This window comes from Oncorhynchus kisutch, linkage group LG29 (assembly GCF_002021735.2).
Source record: "Oncorhynchus kisutch isolate 150728-3 linkage group LG29, Okis_V2, whole genome shotgun sequence".
Classification (NCBI taxonomy): Eukaryota; Metazoa; Chordata; class Actinopteri; order Salmoniformes; family Salmonidae; genus Oncorhynchus; species Oncorhynchus kisutch.
The window spans coordinates 15,649,017-15,669,402 of record NC_034202.2 but is presented as its reverse complement, the minus strand read 5'-3'; the positions used below and the strand labels follow the sequence as shown (position 1 = coordinate 15,669,402).

Below are 20,386 nucleotides of genomic sequence, written 5' to 3'. Positions count from 1 at the left end.
TGATCAGCTTACAAGAAATTGGAGGAAAACTATGTAAATGAATAGAGCTAGATGACTATAAGTGTCTGTGTAGTTCATGATGGACATGAACCACAGGTGTAAAAGAATGTCATGTGAATCTAAAAACCCCTACTAAAAACCCCACTATTTATACTGGGTGAAATACCACAGTTTGTCATTACAGCAGCAAGATTTGTGACCTGTTGTCACAAGAAAAGGGCAACCAGTGAAGAACAAACACCATTGTACATACAACACATATTTATGTTTATTTATTTTCCCTTTTGTAATTTACCTATTTGCACATCGTTATAACACTGTATATAGCCATAATGGGACATTTGAAATTCCTCTATTCATTTGAAACGTTTGTGATTGTAATTTTAATAAATGTTTGATTGTTTAGTATCTATTTCATATGCTTCGGCAACGTAAACATAAGTTTCCCATGCCAATTAAAGCCCTTTGAATCGAATTGAGAGACAGGAGGGTGTGGAGGGAAAGAGAGAGAAGGGAGATAGAGAGAGGGAGGTGCACATCATTACAACACTGTATATAGCCATAATGACATTTGAAATGCCTCTATTCCTTTAGAACATTTGTGAGTGTAAACTTTTTGTTTGTTTCACTTTTGTTTATGATCTATTTCACTTGCTTTGGCAACGTAAACATATGTTCCCATGCCAATAAAGCCCTTTGAATTGAATTGAATAGAGAGACAGAGAGAGTGAGCAAGAGAGGAGACAGGAGAGGAGTGAGAGAGAGAAAGAAAACGAGACAGAGATGCATACTATGCATTGTCCTTTTGCAAGCTTCACTTGAGGTAAAAACGTTTAATTCAGAAGCGAGGCCTGCATGTACAAAAATATACAAGTGAACAGTTTCACTCTTTCTATGCACATTTTGCAACGCCAGGGTTGGGACTGACAGGGACGAAAGAGAGAAAAAAATACTAGATAGTGACATCCACCACGGATCATCAATCCTATAGACATTCTTACTAAGGTGTACATATCAATTTACATGTCTCCTCCAGTTACACATAGGAGGTCGAATCAAAGTGATTATCATAGTCAAACATGTCGGAATCAAACCAAGCATGAGAAATCATCTGGTACTACATTTTCCAATATGCTTTCTTAAATCTACAATATTGATTTAACAAGTTGAAATTTGCTACACCAAATGACAAGAACTTCATCCTTCATCCTGTTTTTGGAAGATACGAATAGACAGACATCACAAATATGTGACATTCAATATGTGGCATCCATAAAATAGTACTTAAAAGATTATATCACAGTATATCATGAGAGTGTCCCTTTGAGTTTCTCTTGCTCCTTGGCCAAATGCCAAGCACTTTTCATGAAAAACCCTTCATGTGTACCAGTATCTACAGTATAATGATCTGGGGTTAGCTACTAGCTATGCATGGCTAATAGAGTAAGGGACTGTTTTGATGTGTGTGTGTCTGCACAATTGATGTGTGTGTGTGTCTGCACATATGTGTGTTCTATAGAGGCTTTGGGAGATAATAACGGACATTACAAAGGCGAGCAATTGAAACACTGATTCTAAGAGAGAGAGAGAAACCGAGCAGCATTTTCTAACCTCCTGCCAAATGTATGACCATATTAGAGAGACATATTTCCCACCGATTACACAGACCCAGAAAGAATATGAAAATAAATCCAATCTTGATAAAACGACCACGTCTATTAGGTGAAATACCACAGTGTGCCACCACATCAATAAGATGTGAGACCTGTTGCCTCAAGAAAGGGGCAACAAGTGGAGTACAAACACCATTGTAAATACAACCTATATGTCTATTTATTTTCCCTTTCATACTTCAATTACTTGGACATTGTTGCAACACTGTGCCAATAATATAACATTTGAAATGTCTATATTCTTTAAAAACTTTTGTGAGTAATGTTTACTGTTCATTTCTGATGGTCTTTTCCTTGTTTATCCTTTCATTTGTTGTCCATTTCATTTGCTTTGGCAATGTAAACATTTGTTTCCCATAGTAATGTTCTCATTGTGAGATTAAATTACAAACCAGCTTAAAAGACCAAGGAAAGGTGCAAAGACATGAAACAACAAATTATATTCAAAAGGAACACTGTCTTTTACTGGAAAGTACAGGGGACTAGGCCTTTTGTATGATAGAAACACCCTACTAGTGACCAAGTCCTAGGATACAGGAAGGTTTTCTACATCCCAAATAGCACCCTACACCCTATGTAGTGCACTACTTTTGACCTGGACCCATAGGGTTCTGGCCAAAAGTAGTGCACTATATAGGGTGTAAGGGTCCCATTAGAGACATATATCTTGAGTTTCATACATCTGTCAACCTCCTGCCTCTTCATTTCCTCTTATATAAGCCCATCCAGTTCTAAGATCGGAGAGTTCACGTGCTATTTTTCCAGAGTACAAGAAATGGTGTGTGTGTGTGTGTGTGTGTGTGTGTGCAGGCATGAAAATCTATGGGTTTCACATGGGATTCCCCTGGTAGTGTAGGGTAGAGTCGTTAAACAAAGGATTCTTCACTTCCATCTCTCCAGTCTGCAATGAAACAAAAACGTTGCTGTTAAAAGCCTAACACAAAACAAAGTCATCATCATTGTGAATAGTGTGTATTAAACAAGAATTTGTGTGCATATGTTGTGTGTGTGTGTGTGTGTGGTATGTTGGAGTAGACCCACCGGTGCCAGTCCAGGGCACTCGTACACAGTGAAGTCTCCGTCCACTTCCTCCTCATCTGACGTGACTTCTGAGTCAGCGACCTTCGGTTCCGATTTATGACTGAGAAACAACAGAACGCACCAAGATGAATGTGTGTTTATTCATAATTGAATGGAACTGAATTGTGGGAGATGTTGAGAGAGAGAGAAATTGAGAGAAGGAGATAGAGACAAGGAAAGAGAAAGAGAAAAAGAGCGAGACCGAAAGGGACAGGAGGAGGACTAGAGCTCACTTTTCCATGGAGAGCATCTGCTGTTTCTGATGCTGGTAGTGGTACATCTGGGCACTCTGGGCCAACTTCTTATCCCCCGACTGAAAAGGGAAGAGAAGAGGCACAAGAAAAAAAAGGGGTAAAAATGTCCCCAGTATTTTACAAATGTTCCATTCCAAGAATGAATCACTTTTGCCCGGGTAACCCGGTATTTCCCGCCAAAACTGGAAGTGTCATTCTCAAGCATATACTGTAAAGCATATACTGTAAAGCATATACTGTAAAGCATATACTGTAAAGCATATACTGTAAAGCATATACTGTACATATGTCTGGATTTGATTAGAGCTTTGATCGCATGAAAGTTCAAGCCTGAGCCTGATGAGCCCTACTTTAAAAGACATTTTATGATCCCAAGCCCAAAACGCCCAAATGATTGTGCCATTATCCATTATCCAATACATAGCCTATGATATATAGGCTACCGTACATTATGCACGACAGAAAACCATAAAAACCCAAAGTAGTAGCTATACTCTCTTGGATGAATACATTAAACAAGCTCCAGTAGCCTAATCTTTTTCAGTGTGGACTGTAGCCTATTACTGTAATTGTATTGTATTATACTGTATTATATGGACTGGAATTTTGGACCTCCTTCAAACCATGGAATGCAGGTGCAGGATATGTGTCCTACAAAGTTACAATTATAGGCCTATTATACCATTTTATAATTAGTAGGCTGATGCATATACAGTACCAGTCAAAAGTTTGGACACATCTACTCATTCAAGGGTTTTTCTTTATTTTGACTATTTTCAACATTGTAGAATTAATAGTGAAGACATCAAAACTATGAAATAACACATATGGAACCATGTAGGAATCAAAAAAGTGTTAAACAAATCAAAATGTATTTTATATTTGAGAATCTTCAAAGAAGCCCCCCTTTCCTTGATGAAAGCTTTGCCCACTCTTGGCATTCTCTCAACCAGCTTCACCTGGAATGATTTTCCAACAGTCGTCCCACATATCCTGAACACTTGTTGGCTGCTTTTCCTTTACTTTGCGGTCCAACTCCTCCCAAACTATCTCAATTTGGTTGAGGTCAGGTGATTGTGGAGGCCAGGTAATCTGATGCAGCACTCCATCACTCTCCTTCTTGGTCAAATAGCCCTTACACAGCCTGGAGGTGTGTTTTTGGTCATTGTCCTGTTGAAAAACAAATTATAGTCCCACTAAGCACAAACCAGATGGAATGACGTATCGCTGCAGAATGCTGTGGTAGCCATGCTGGTTATGTGTCTCTTGAATTCTAAATAAATCACAGACAGTGTCACCAGCAATGCACCCCTACACCTCCTCCTCCATGCTTCACAGTGGGAACCACACATGCAGAGATGATCCGTTTACCTACTCTCCGTCTCACAAACATACGGTGGTTGGAAACATAAATCTCCCATTTGGCCTCATCAGAGCAAAGGACAGATTTCTACCAGTCTAGTTTCTTGGCCCAAGCAAGTCTCTTCTTCTTATTGGTGTCCTTTAGTAGTGGTTCTTTGCAGAAATTCGACCACGAAGGCCTGATTCAAACAGTCTCCCCTGAACAGTTGATGTTGAGATGTGTCTGTTACTTGAACTCCGTGAAGCATTTTTCTGGGCTGCAATCCGAGGTGCAGTTAATTGCCTATTTCTGAGGCTTGTAACTCTAATGGACTTATCCTCTGCAGCAGCTTTAACTCTGGGTCTTCCATTCCTGTGGCAGTTCTCATGAGAGCCAGTTTTCCCATAGTACTTGATGTTTTTTTTCGACTGCACTTGAATAAATTTTCCAGATTGACTGACCTTCATGTCTCAAAGTAATGATGAACTGTCATTTCTCTTTGCTTATTTGAGCTGTTCTTGCCATAATATGGACTTGGTCTTTTACCAAATAGGGCCATCTTATGTATACCAACCCTACCTTGACACAGCACAACTGATGGTCTCAAACGTATTAAGGAAAGAAATTCCACAAAATAACTTTTAACAAGGCACACCTATTAATTGAAATGCATTCCAGGTGACTACCTCATGAAGCTGGTTGAGAGAATGCCAAGCGTGTGCAAAGCTGCTATCAATGCAATGGGTGGCTACTTTGATTAACCATTTTTTGGTTACTACATATGGTACCATATAGAACAATACTTTCCCCATATATGTGTTATTTCATAGTTTTGATGTCTTCACTACTATTCTATGATGTAGAAAATAGTCTAAACAAAGAAAAACCCTGGAATGAGTAGGTGAGTAACTTTTGACTGGTAATGTATACAGTGCAGTCGGAAATTATTCAGACCCCTTCACTTTTTCCACATTTTGTTACGTTACAGCCTTATTCTAGAATGGATTCAATTGTTCCCCCCCCTCAATCTACACACAATACCCCATAATGCAAAGTAATGTTAGCAAATGTATAAAATGAATGTAAATATTCCATTTACATAAGTATTCAGACACTTTAATCAGTACTTTGTTTGAAGCACCCTTGTCAGCGATTACAGCCTCAAGTCTTCTTGGGTATGACACTATAAGCATGGCACACCTGTATTTGGGGAGTTTCTCCCATTTTTCTCTGCAGATCCTCTGAAGCTTTGTCAGGTTGGATGGGGAGTTTCACTGCACAGCTATTTTCAGGTCTCTCTAGCGATGTTCGATAGGGTTGAAGTCCAGGCTCTGGCTGGGCCACTCAAGGACATTCAGAGACTTGTCCCGAAAGCCACTCATGCGTTGTCTTGGCTGTGTGCTTAGGGTCGTTGTCCTGTTGGAAGGTGAACCTTCACCCCAGTCTGAGGTCCTGAGCGCTCTGGAGCAGGTTTTCATCACAGAACTTTCTGCACTTTCCTCCGTTCATCTTTCCCTCTATCCTGACAAGTCTCCCAGTCCCTGCCGCTGAAAAACATCCCCACAGTATGATGCTGCCACCACCATGCTTCACTGTAGGGGTGGTGCCAGGTTTCCTCCAGATGTGACGCTTGGAATTCAGGCCAAAAAGTTCAATCTTGGTTTCATCAGACCAGAGAATCTTGTTTCTCATGGTCTGAGAGTCCTTTAGGTGCCTTTTGGCAAACTCCAAGCGGGGTTTCATGTGCCTTTTACTGAGGACTGGCTTCTGTCAGCCACCACCATAAAAGCCTGATTGGTGGAGTGCTGCAGATATGGCTGTCCTTCTGGAAGGTTCTCCCATCTCCACAAAGGAACTCTGTCAGAGTGACCATCAGGTTCTTGGTCACCTCCCTGACAAAGGCCCTTCTCCCAGAATTGCTCAGTTTGGCGGGGCGGCCAGCTCTAGGAAGAATCTTGGTGGTTCCAAACTTCTTCCATTTAAGAATGATGGAGGCCACTGTGTTTTTGGGGACCTTCAATGCTGCAGAATGTTTTTGTCTTCCCCAGATCTGTGCCATGACACAATCCTGTCTCGGAGCTCTAAGGACAATTCCTTCGACCCCATGGCTTGGTTTTTGCTCTGACATGCACTGTCAACTGTGGGACCTTATATAGACAGGTGTGTTCCTTTCCAAATCATGTCCAATCAATTGAATTTACCACAGGTGGACTCCAATCAAGTTGTAGAAACATCAAGGATGATCAATGGAAACAGGATGCACCTGAGCTGAATTTTGAGTCTCAAATCAAAGGGTCAATAAGGTATCTGTTTTAAATGTTTAATACATTTGCAAAAATGTCTAAAAACCAGTTGTGGAAAATGTGGAAAAAGGGAAGGGGTCTGAAAACGTTCTGAATGCACATTGTATATATATACACTGTATGTGTGTGTAAGAGACGAGGCTATTTTAGTGAGATTTCTTTCTTCTTCTGTCATTGTGACTAACACAGGATGTGGCCCATGTGGTTCAGTTGGTAGAGCATGCAATGCCAAGTCTCTGGGTTAAATTCTCGAGGGGGACCAGTACAAACAGAAAAGTACGACAATGTATGCGCTCACTACTATCTAAGTCCATCTGGACCCTTACCCTGTAAGTAGTCTATGGACAAATATGAGACAAATCCATGCTTTGGTTTAGTTTCCCTGGCACTGTTTCCAAATGATAACTTTTTAGCATTTGTGGCACAAATCTCATGCAAGCCATGGTAACTATATTAGTATTTTGGATGTGTGGTTCCCCATAAGGACAATGTACTTACTGAAGGCCTGTTGGCTGTTCCATTCCCATGGCTTCCAAATGCAGGGTAATCTACCTTCTGGGCCAGACGGGATTCCTTCTGCAGCCTGTAGGGGGCAACATTATTCTGGGACATTAGAAATGGAGAGACTGGAGAAAGAATAGTATGCAAAATATCCCAAAGCAACTGCATTGTGGACTAAGAATTTGTCCCAATGGCAACCTATTCCTTATATAATTCACTTATTTTGACCAGGGCCATCTGGGCCCTGGTCAAATGTAGTGCACTATAGGGAATAGGTTGCCATTTGGGATGCAAACGAACAGCGCTGTGCTTCAATTCATTCTTCTTACCTCCCAATGGCACCATATTCCCCATATAGAACAATACTTTTGAGCAAAGCTTTATGGATCCTGGTCAGATTGAGTACACCATAGGGCTGTGGGATCCGCTCGGCATGCAACCTAACAGTGCAGTGCTTCAATTTATTTGAACCTTTATTTAACTAGGAAAGTCAGTTAAAGAACAAATTCTTATTTTACAATGAAGGCCTAGCCCGGCCAAACCCTCCCCTAACCCAGATGACGCTGGGCCAATTGTGCACCGCCTTATAGGACTCCCAATCATGGCTGGTTGTGATACAGCCCAGGATCGAACCAGGATCTGTAGTGACGCCTGCGATGCAGTGCCACTCCGGAGCCCTTCATAAAATGTTCTGAAAGGGAAATCTAACATGCTCCAACAACAACACTTGCCAGTAAAACAATGGCGTCTAGCACATCTTAGTTGTCAAATCGGAGTATCACCATTATCATATATATTGTCGTGCGTCTGTAACTAGAATGTTATTGTCTGATGACTTACCTGACCCAGAAAACTGACGCCAAGATCAGGCCCGCGGCGCCAAAGACGACACACACAGAGATCATAACTGCAGAGGTGGACACAAACAGAGAAGAGGATAGAGTGAACACAAGTTACACAAAGGATGAGAAATGGTGTGTGAAATGTAATCACTTTCAATCGTTTATAAATAGTTCTGTATATTTGCATCATACTAAGGCAGTTTAGTAGGGCTGGCCTGGGTGCTCCGTGCTGCTCTTACATCATAAACGTGTCTCTACTTTCAACTCATGACGCCACTTACTGACGAGGAGACTGTCCTTGGAGGTGTATGGGACGGCTATGAGGCCATCAGGTCCTCCCACTCCAACCCTCCCCAGAGCCCCGGTGGCAGGCTGGGGGGCCTGGGTGGAGGGCTGGGTGGTGTTGGGCTGCCCCGCCGAGGGTTGGTCCTGCCCTCTCATTCTGGGAGCCTCTGTCTGAGTCCTAGCTGCCTTGGAGCGGGTGTCTGGGAGAGAAAGAGAGAGATTGAAAGATTAAGAGAGAGAGAGATAAAAGGATTAAGCGCGAGAGAGAGAGAGTGAAAGAGACATTAATATTGTTGTGGTGTAGATAATGTTTTGGATGTAGTGACACGCATCTATAGATAAGTGACTGAAACCTCAAAGAAAAAAATGCATAGACATGCATACAGAATGTAAGGCTCACCTGATTGTTTTGATTGTTTGACCTCAGACACTTCCTGTTTGGCAATGACAGAGTGAAGGAAGTCAATCTCTTCATCTAGATCAGAGAAGGATGTGACTTTACCTGGGGAGAAAGACAGGGGAAGATAGAACTGTGAGTCTGTGTGAACATAATACCTTGGTTCAGGATATGAAGAGGTTTTATTGTCACATGCACCAGATAGGTGCAGTGAAATGTGTTGTTTTACAGGGGTAGCCATAGTAGTATGGCACCCCTGGAGCAAATTAGGGTTAAGTGCCTTGCTCAAGGGCACATCTACAGATTTTTCACCTTGCTGGCTCAGGTATTCCAAGCAGCGACCTTTCGGTTACTGTCCCAACACTCTAACCTCTAGAATACATATGAATTGTACTTCTACATTTGGGAGTTGGTAACCATATAAATGAGAACAGCGTGGTGTGTGAAAGAGCAATATTTAGACGAAATAGGGCATCCTGTGTGTCTGAAGAAATAAGCCTGTGTGGTGTTGTGTGACTGCAGGTGTATGAAGCAGACCACGGGAGAGTGAGAGTGTTCGTTTGTTTGTGTGTGTGTCTATGGGTGTGTATGATGGACAGAGAGTGTGCCAGTGTGTGTTTGTTTGGGATGCAGTGAAAAGGAGACAAAGCCAGGGTGTTGTTCCAACAGCTCTGTTGGCCAGACAGTAGGCCACATTCCAGAACTGGGCCACAGTTCTCCCTGGTTACCAGGGTACGTAGTGTGTGTGTGGCCAGGGGATGGAGCCCGGCAGGGGGCTTGTGCGATCACCCCCCCCCTGACTCGGCCCTGCTCCCTCCCACACACACACACACACACACACACACACACACACACACACACACACACACACACGAGGCCCTAAATCTCACTCAGCTGAGTGCTAATGGTGATGAGAAATGGCTAATCTCACCCACTCCATTGTGGAGCATTTCCATTCAGGATTTACCCCAGTGCTTAGACTTTTCTGTTTCCATCTACGCAGGCCGGCACCCATGGCTGACTGGGCCATGGCTCCGGCAGACCTGCTCTCACTTGGGGCCAAAGCCCGGCCACTGGTACTTTTCAGCTTCTTTTTTTACATAACAATGGCTAACTGTGAACTTTAACACCTTCTCAGAAAGCAACTGTTTTCATTATGCAGAGGTTGTTGATTCTGCTCTTCACAAGTCCTCACCGTCGGCCCTAGCTATTGAAAATACAATTTCCCTCGTATAACTTAAGAGTGTATACACTAGTGTAACAGTCAAAACGCAGTAGGTCACTCCAAAAGACCAGGGAATTCTACACTGCTTACATGATGAGCTAAATATGATTGAGATTCAATATTGGAATGCTGTAGTGAAACAGCATGAGCCATATCACCGCCCGAGCCACCGTGGTGAACATGCTTAATGTACAGTCTGACCGGGTTTGTATTAGCGAAAGCTCTGTCTCATTAATGATGAAGGCGGTGTTGTCCTCTCCAGAAGGGTGGCCATCTGGCGGTGGTAATGTGCGTGATATGACGTGGCAGCACTTTCACTCCGTGCTTTGTTACTTTTTTGACCCCCCCCTCTATCCCTGGACATTTAGTGTGCTCCACAGCAGGTGTCAGTGGGGGCGGGTCACGCCATCTGTACTCTGCAGGTGGTGGAGTGCTCCAAGTGTGCCAGTGTACTTGCCAGCAATAGCACTATTACTACCCTACTCCGTTAGCCAACTGCAAAGTCTGACGAAAAAGGACAAAATAAGAAAGAAAATGAGAACTTTCCTGAGATATTGTGAATGGTATGAGTACAGGAGTGAGAGGTTACATAATAAGAATCCGTGTGTATTAAATCAAGTTGGCAAGATGCAGTAGGTGGTATAGAGTACAGTATATACATATGAGATGAGTAATGCAGGGTATGAAAACATTATATGAAGTGGCATTGTTTAAAGTGGCTAGTGACACATTTTTCCATCAATGCAATCAATCTATGCCGTTCTGTACCATCACTCATATATTTTTATGTGCATATTCTTTATCCCTTTACACTTGTGTGTATAAGGTAATTGTTGCGAAATTGTTTAGGTTAGATTACTCGTTGGTTATTACTGCATTGTCGGGAACTAGAAGCACAAGCATTTCGCTACACTCGCATTAACCTCTGCTAACCGTGTGTGTGACAAATCAAATTTGATTTGATTTGGAACCACAGAAAATGGAGCGGGTATTCGTACGTTTTTTGTCTGAGTGAGAGTGTCTAGTACATAGAGACAGCAGGAACGAGGAAATGGACGTGTGTGTCAGTAGATCCTCACACACTGACTAAGCATACACCTCTCCTTGTGTCGGAGAGCAGGTTTTGGCAACAGCTTGATAATTACCCACAACCCCCCAATATCATGATGATTACCCATAACCCACCAATAGGTGTCCAGTGGGGCGGTAAGTTACTGCAAACAAACAATAAACAAGTAAACAGTGACCCATCTGTGAGGTTCTCTTACTCCACTTACAAGACATTTACAGCACATTTGTAATCTCCCATTCCTCACGCTGGCTACACCAGGACAACACAATCAGTTACCGATCATTTCCCAATACAACATGAAGACACATACTGACATTTGTATTTCCAGTGGGGGCTGCCCTGCTCTTGTTAGTGAAAGGAAAGGTCTTTAAAGGAACACTGAATGAAAGTATCTACATTTTAGTCATTTAGCAGATGCTCTTATATTACTGCATGACTACATTACTGCATGACTACATTACTGCATGACTACATTACTGCATGACTACATTACTGCATGACTTCCAATATTACAGTTGATCTCACTGACTTATATTTCTCGGGGGAGGGGTCATTCTTAGGGTCTACTGCTGCCCTCTTGTGGCAAAGTGAACAATGCACCGGTGAGTATTTTCAAAAGTCCCTCCAATATCTTGCACTCGGTAAGACGGGCAAGAACATGTTCTACACCACATGGCTTCCTCTTGACCACATACGGCAAAGCCTGCCGGCCCAGGTGTGTATTCCGGTCGGAGGTACTGAGTCATCATCCCTACTCTTCCATCCTCAACAACACATCTCTCTCTCCATGTTCATACTTGCAGTAGCTACGCAGCACCATTGACATATGTGTAAAACACAGCATAAAACTACTTTTCAAGTGAATTATTCATCCCTCTAACCCGAACACCAAACTGTAAATATCTTGTATTTATTTTTAAGAACACAGACTTAGGTCTGACTATGGAGGGGTCAGTCTGACCACAGTTTTACATGCTGTTGATGACCAAGGTAGAATCACCTACATGGACAAGAAGTGACACAGTCAATAAACATAGTCACGCACACACACAGTCCCTGGGTACAGCTCTGCTATCAGTACATACTGTGTGTATACATATCTAGTTCCCCTGACTGTTTCACAGCGTGCCCAGGCTCCAAGGCAGGGAGTGTTTACCTATGGGAGTGTACGCCTTGATGTCAAACACAGGCTTGTCCTACACGCATAGACTACTGTTCCACTCACTATACTCACCTAGCTCCTGGAATTTACCTACCCTCTCACCTCTGCTCCTCAGGCCATCATGGCGCCCACTGAAAAACAGTCCTACTCTTACTTTTCTGATGGCATGCATATTGTGCCTACCCATGACAACTTGACCAACATACAAAGCATGGCACCTACACTCACATATCTGTGTATCAGTGTGTCTGTGTGCTTGTGAAAAAGAAAAAAATATGAAGTATGCTTGAAGTATGCGAGTGTGCGTTTGTGTAAATGTGTCTGTATTACATGCTGCTGTGGAGTGCCTCTGCTTCCTGTTCTCACCCTGCTGCTCTCTCATGCATAGTCTAAGACATCTGGGCTGCCACATTGAATAATGTATCCGTTTCTATTCCTCTAGGTCCCACATAAGCCCCTATCTGGTCCCACTGTGTCTGGGTGGGTTTCTCTCTCATTGTACAACACGAACCACAAAAGCCTGCCTCAATAGATATGGCCTATGGAAGACAAGAATATGCTAAAAAAAATAAGCAGAAATATGTTTAGCACGTAGAAGGAGCATAAAAGCGAAGGCTTTGAATGGCGATTCAACTGATTTCTGATCTCTCGGATTTGGAGTAAATCTCCATTGAAGTACACCGGATCCTGTACATGGGCGCTGTGACTTAGATAGGTTGCCTACACCTACTGGGCCAGTCTGTCCTAGCCGACCCTCACCCTCTCAGACTCATGTAAGAGGCTTAACCTAGCTCGGTGGTCTGTAGCACTCACAACACACCATACCACAGCACAACCCGATGGCCAACCTGCCGACCGACCAACCAACAGACAGACCGACGGCTAACCTGCCAACCGACCGACCGACAGACAGACCGATGGCCAACCTGCCGACAGACCGATGGCCAACCTGCCGACCGACAGACAGGCAGACGGCTAACCTGCCGACCGACAGACAGACAGACGGCTAACCTGCCGACCGACAGACAGACAGACGGCTAACCTGCCGACCGACAGACAGACAGACGGCTAACCTGCCGACAGACAGACAGACAAACACAGACAGACAGACAAACACACAGAGAGAAAGAGAGAGAGAAAGAGAGAGACAGACATGCAGTACACTGGGTGATTAAAGGCGGTGGTCATGTGCCCAGCTAAAAATATGAGGGAGAAAGAATGTTTTTGTAATGTTACCCACAATGTTCCTCTAATACCAAGAGTGGACAAAGCTGTCATCAAGGCAAAAGGGTGGCTACCTTGAAGAATCTCAAATAGAAAATGTATATACATTTGTTTAACACTTTTTTGGTTACTACATGATTCCATGTGTATTATTACATAGTTTTTATGTCTTCACTATTAAAAAACCCTGGAATGAGTAGGTGTGTCCAAACATTTGACTGGTACTGTATATTTGTAAGAATGTGAGAGTAGGGGGACTCCCCTATCGAGTCTAGAACCCAGGTCACCAGCACAAAGGATGTACGCCCTAACCACTTTCCCAATAAGGAACATCTCTAGATGAGCTTATTGGACCAGTATAGTTAGGCCCTGTCCAGAATAAACCCAAACCCCTCGTCCCTAGGCACTTGTATAGATCTGAAACAACTTGATAGGTGTAATAGGGTGAACGCACTTTGAAGTCAATCTCACCTCTGTTAATAAAAGTACACTCACTACATGTTTTGGTATTGATCACAGTGATTCAGGAGTATCATTTAAAACAGGTTAACATGCCCCACCAACATTAGACAACTAGACAGAAAGCTCTTAAATTTCTGAAATAAGTCAATCAAATCAGCGAGGAGAATTGTCCGTGAACAAAGTCACACACACACACACACACACACACACACACACACACACACACACACTACAGGACATCCGATTAAACAGCAGCATCTCTGCAACAGCTTAGTTTGACTGTGTTTGACCAAAGCCCATAACCCATGTCTGGACGCTCAGAGATCTGTCGCTTGACACAGGCTTGTGCCCCAAATGGCACCCTATTCCCGACATCAAATCAAAGTTTATATGACACGTGCGCCGAATACAACAGGTGAAATACAGTGAAATACTTACTTACAGGCCCTTAACCAACAGTGCAAATTTGTAAGTAAAAAATAGGTATTACAGAGGGCTGTGGTCAAACGTAGTGCACTACAGAGGGCTGTGGTCAAACGTAGTGCACTACAGAGGGATGTGGTCAAATGTAGTGCACTACAGAGGGCTGTGGTCAAACGTAGTGCACTACAGAGGGCTGTGGTCAAACGTAGTGCACTACGTAGGGAAAAGAGTGCAATTTGGGATGCGGACACAACCAGGGCAGGGACGAGTATTGATCAACTGTAAATTTCGGTGTTCCTCAAGTTTCCGATTTAGGACCACTATTGTTTTCACAATATATTTTACCTCTTGGGGATGTCATTCGAAAACATAATGTTAACTTTCACTGCTATGCGGATGACACACAGCTGTACATTTCAATGAAACATGGTGAAGCCCCAAAATTGCCCTCGCTAGAAGCATGTGTTTCAGACATTGGGAAGTGGATGGCTGCAAACTTTCTACTTTTAAACTCGGACAAAACAGAGATGCTTGTTCTAGGTCCCAAGAAACAAAGAGATCTTCTGTTGAATCTGACAATTAATCTTAATGGTTGTACAGTCGTCTCAAATAAAACTGTGAAGGACCTTGGCGTTACTCTGGACCCTGATCTCTCTTTTGAAGAACATATCAAGACCATTTCAAGGACAGCTTTTTTCCATCTACGTAACATTGCAGAAATCTGAAACTTTCTGTCCAAAAATGATGCAGAAAAATGTATCCATGCTTTTGTCACTTCTAGGTTAGACTACTGCAATGCTCTACTTTCCGGCTACCCGGATAAAGCACTAAATAAACTTCAGTTAGTGCTAAATACGGCTGCTAGAATCCCAAAATTTGATCATATTACTCCAGTGCTAGCCTCCCTACACTGGCTTCCTGTCAAGGCAAGGGCTGATTTCAAGGTTTTACTTCTAACCTACAAAGCATTACATGGGCTTGCCTACCTATCTCTCTGATTTGGTCCTGCCGTACATACCTACACGTACGCTACGGTCACAAGACGCAGGCCTCCTAATTGTCCCTAGAATTTCTAAGCAAACAGCTGGAAGCAGGGCTTTCTCCTATAGAGCTCCATTTTTATGGAATGGTCTGCCTACCCATGTAAGAGACGCAAACTCGGTCTCAACCTTTAAGTCTTTACTGAAGACTCATCTCTTCAGTGGGTCATATGATTGAGTGTAGTCTGGCCCAGGAGTGGGAAGGTGAACGGAAAGGCTCTGGAGCAACGAACCGCCCTTGCTGTCTCTGCCTGGCCGGTTCCCCTCTTTCCACTGGGATTCTCTGCTTCTAACCCTATTACAGGAGCTGAGTCACTGGCTTACTGGGACTCTGTCATACAGTCCCTAGGAGGGGTGCGTCACTTGAGTGGGTTGAGTCACTGATGTGATCTTCCTGTCTGGGTTGGCGCCCCCCCTTGGGTTGTGTCGTGGCGGAGATCTTTGTGGGCTATACTCGGCCTTGTCTCAGGATGGTAAGTTGGTGGTTGAAGATATCCCTCTAGTGGTGTGGGGGCTGTGCTTTGGCAAAGTGGGTGGGGTTATATCCTTCCTGTTTGGCCCAGTCTGTGGGTGTACTCGAATGGGGCCACAGTGTCTCCTGACCCCTCCTGTCTCAGCCTCCAGTATTTATGCTGCAGTAGTTTGTGTCGGGGGGCTAGGGTCAGTTTGTTATATCTGGAGTACTTCTCCTGTCCTAGGACAGAGCCCTAGGACCATGAGCCCTAGGACCATGCAGGACTACCTGACATGATGACTCCTTGCTGTCCCCAGTCCACCTGGCCGTGCTGCTGCTCCAGTTTCAACTGTTCTGCCTTATTATTATTTGACCATGCTGGTCATTTATGAACATTTGAACATCTTGGCCATGTTCTGTTATAATCTCCACCTGGCACAGCCAGAAGAGGACTGGCCACCCCTCATAGCCTGGTTCCTCTCTAGGTTTCTTCCTAGGTTTTGGCTTTCTAGGGAGTTTTTCTACATGCTTCTACACCTGCATTGCTTGCTGTCTGGGGTTTTAGGCTGGGTTTCTGTACAGCACTTTGAGATATCAGCTGATGTACGAAGGGCTATATAAATACATTTGATTTGATGTTCACTGCACATAGGTAAATACGATGTGCAGAACTCTCCTTTAGAAACTTGAATCACTATCTACTGAAGCAGCTTCATCAAATACATTCAATAACCTCTGTCATAAATGAACCACATCCCCTTGATTATAATGGAGATTGCGGGGCCGTCTGTCTGTGCATAATCTGTGTGTACTGTGTAATGGCCAGACCTACATACCATGGTGACGGCGGCTCGTCCTTGCCACGCACAATCCTTCCTCGTTCTCGTCCAATGGATTGAGACACGGGCCGCAGTAGGATGTGCCAGGTTTGCAGAAGTGCCGCCCCTCGCGGGCACAGTCTATGTGGTCCGGGCACTTACCCCTAGCTAAATAGAAAGAGAGAGAGAGAAGGCATAAAAAGAGACAGTTTAGACGCCACACTCTATTGCTCACCTCCTCCGACAGCATATACTGAATCCTGGTTCTCATGATTCGTACGGAACGTGTGAGAGGCATCATCCCCCCAGGTGCCATGACAAAAGAAGCTGCTCGGAGATGACAAGACGACATGTAGTCATGACAACCTACTGAATTAAAGACACACCAGTCAGTGGCAGACTTCATTTTACTATGTACACGGAACAAAAAAATTACAGAACAACATGTCAGGTGTTCCTCCCATGTTTCCTGAGCTGAAATAAAAGATCACGAAACCTCTCAAGTTTCGTGCACAAATTTGTTTACATACCTGTTCGTGAGCATTTCTCCTTTGTCTGGATAATCCATCCACCGGACAGGTGTGGCATAACAAGAAGCTGATTAAACAGCATGATCATTAAACAGGTGCACCTTGTGCTGGGAACATTGAAAGGCCACCCTAAAGGTTTTGTCACACAACACAATGCCACAGCTGTCTCAAGTTTTGAGGGAGTGTGCAATTGGCATGCTGACTGCAGGAATGTCCACCAGAGCTGTTGCCAGATAATTGAATGTTAATTTCTTTACCATAAGCCACCTCCAACGTCCTTTTAGAGAATTTGGCAGTACGTCCAACCAGCCTGAGAACCCAGACCACGTGTATGGCGTTGTGTGGGCGAGCGGTTTGCTGATGTCAACGTCACAGGAGGCTGCTGAGGGGAGGGCGGCTTATAATAATGGCCGGAGCGGAGCAAATGGAATGGCATCAAACACCTGTTAACCATGTTTCCTGAAGCTGAAAATGCCTCAGTTCTTACATGGCCTGCGTACTCACCAGACATGTCACTCATTGAGCATGTTTGGGATGCTCTGGATCGACATGTAAAACATGTAAGAAAGCGTGTTTCAGTTCCCGCCAATATCCAGCAGCTACGCACAGGCATTGAAGAGGAGTGGGACAACATTCCACAATCAACAGCCTGATCAACTACGGGAATGAGATGTGCCGCGCTGCATGAGGCAAATGGTGGTCACACCAGATACTGACTGGTTTTCTGATCCACACACCTGCTTTTTTTTAAAGGTATCTGTGACCAACAGATGCATATCTGTATTCCCAGTCATGTGAAATCCATAGATTAGGGCCTGATTAATTAATTAATTTCCTTACAGAAACTGTAACTTGTTGCATTTATATTTGATTCAGTATACAATTTACAGGGATTTCTAATAGCAAAACACTACTTACTGAGCGTGCTGTTGTTTCCATTGCCTCTGCACATAGAAAAAGCAGTCCTTCAAACCAGATTTGTCATCTATGAAAATCAACGGAGGAATACAAAACTTCAACTTCAAGGCCTAGATTGTGAAGTACTGCTGACGTGAGAATTATACAGTATGACAGATTGAATGACAGCCTGAGTGATTCTCCAATCTGTGACACACACACACACACACAAAGTGGGTCACCAGGTGTTTTCTTTGTTGCAGAGGCACACTAGGCTCTTTCCCGGAGGGATAATGACAATAATAATGATTAACCACACGCCTAACAGGGTTAAAGAGGCAGAGTTGTACAGAGTGGTACAGTAAGCATGGGCAGGTCAGAGGGCATAGTACAGGAGGAGGGTATTCATAGAAACTCATGCCCCCTAGGCTGCTGCAGAGCTACAGCATTTGTCGCCATAACGACCTCCATGGCAACCAGAAGCTGTTGCAAAACTACATGGTGGATGGATTATCTTGGTAATGGAGAAATGCTCACAGGGATGTAAATAGAAATGTGCACAACATTTAGGAGAAATAAGCTTTTTGTGCGTATGGAACATTTCTGGGATCTTTTATTTCAGCTCATGAAACATGTTCCGTATAAGACAGACATAGTTACAGGCACTCAACGTGTGGGGGAGACAAGGCTAAAAATGACAAGGAAGTGAATTCAGACAAGTGAAAGAACTTGTTCCTGCATAGTGGTGGAGCTGGGTTAGACTGCAAACAGGTGTGACCAGAGACTGTTCCTCTCTCTATCGCTCTGCTACGCACTGGTAACTTTCCTACTGTACATGCATTTCCTCTCTCTCCCTCTAGGGGACGTGTGTCTGAGTGTCGTCTGAAAGGTTGGATGTGTGTGGTGGAGTGTGACCATGCTTGTGTGTGCCTGTTGGCATGTGTGCACCTGCCTGTGTCACAAGACCAATTCAAAACATAGGGCTAGGTACTCACGACAAACAAAAGGTGATAATTTATGGTATCACATAAAAAAGGACCACACACACAGATTGTCTATTGTCAATCACACACATTTCCTCACCCTCTTATAGGTCTCTGGCATTGTCTCAAAAGTCATAAAGTCTCTGAAATGTATTCTTTATTGTTTCCATAATGAAAGGTAGCAATGTTGTCTCCCCTGTTCTCACTGATCCTGCCAAATGACCCAGTATCACTATAGCCTTTGGATGCACACGTGCAAGCCTCCTCCATCCCTCCATCCTGGATTAAATTCATATCCTCCTCCTCCCTCCCTCTCTTTGTAATCTCTTGTATTTTGGCCTGGCACGTGCCACTCTCCCTAATGTTCCTCTCCTCTGATCCTTCCACATCTCATCTACCAAACTCCCTACTGTAGACGATCATGTCTAAGTGGTGTGTATGTGAGATGTCTGTGTGTGATAGAATTTGAGTGTGTGCAATTGCCCTCGAGGGACAGAGAGGAAGATAAATATAATTTCTATATCTGCTCATGTGATCGTATTAGTCTGAGTTTGTATGTGATGTTGTGTGTTAGTGTGTGCGTGTGAGAGAGTCTGAATATGTGTTTATGTCAATCTGATTATTAAGAGTGTGTGTGTATGAAATAATTGGCCTTCTTCTCTCAAGGAGTGCCCCGACGCGCCGCCCACCTCCAGCCTGCCTGCCAGCCAGCCCTTCTCAGTGTCCTGTCCTGAAGGTGACCGTGCTTATGTTACCCAGGACAAGATGGCCTCAAGCACTGCTCACTGCTGCCACATGTGATGTGGCTTCTGGCTACAGCTCCCCCAGTTGTCCAGCCCAATGGAGTCAGCCAGTCTGTCACATTGAAGCCACCTACATGTTGATCCTCATAAGTCAATACACTTCAGGAAGCCACGTATCCTGCCCTTTGAAGTCTCTATAATCCCTCCTTCCCTCCATTTAATTATGTTTGTCCACCTCTCTCCATCCATGGGTCCTTTCGTCAAATTGTGCCAGATAATTCGTCTTCTCAGGCTATTTGATCGAACAAATAGGACCCAGATCATGGAACAACAATGCAGTGAGTCTTCAGACAATTTCCTTAATCAAATGACACACCCATTTCCCTCTACCGCTCCTTATCGCATCTTTCTGTCTGGCTTGGTTTAGGTCATTATGGTTAGAAAATCATAGTTTCACTTAGAATAGATATGGTACCAAATACAGTTGAAGTCGGAAGTTTACATACATTTAGGTTGGAGTCATTCAAACTCATTTTTCAACCACTCCACAAATTTCTTGTTAACAAAGTATAGTTTTGGCAAGTCGGTTAGGACATCTGCTTTGTGCATGTCACAAAACATTTTTCCAACAATTGTTTACAGACAGATGAATTCATTGTAAATATACAGTGAGTTC

The 20,386-nt window shown here is 43.7% G+C and overlaps 1 protein-coding gene across 1 annotated transcript in view; it reads right to left on the bottom strand.

The window, feature by feature from the left end:
- Nucleotides 1-246: 246 nt before the first annotated feature.
- LOC109874177 (neural proliferation differentiation and control protein 1-like) overlaps nt 247-20,386 on the bottom strand; it is a 34,577-nt gene continuing 14,437 nt past the window's right edge. Inside the window, exons 2-9 of the mRNA XM_031808862.1 lie at nt 16,576-16,725; nt 8,681-8,782; nt 8,277-8,480; nt 7,994-8,060; nt 7,151-7,235; nt 2,987-3,066; nt 2,715-2,814; nt 247-2,574 (exon numbers count right to left, since the gene is read on the bottom strand). Coding sequence (XP_031664722.1) covers nt 2,503-2,574; nt 2,715-2,814; nt 2,987-3,066; nt 7,151-7,235; nt 7,994-8,060; nt 8,277-8,480; nt 8,681-8,782; nt 16,576-16,725 — 860 coding nt within the window. The 3' untranslated portion in view covers nt 247-2,502. The remainder of the gene's footprint in view (nt 2,575-2,714; nt 2,815-2,986; nt 3,067-7,150; nt 7,236-7,993; nt 8,061-8,276; nt 8,481-8,680; nt 8,783-16,575; nt 16,726-20,386) is intronic.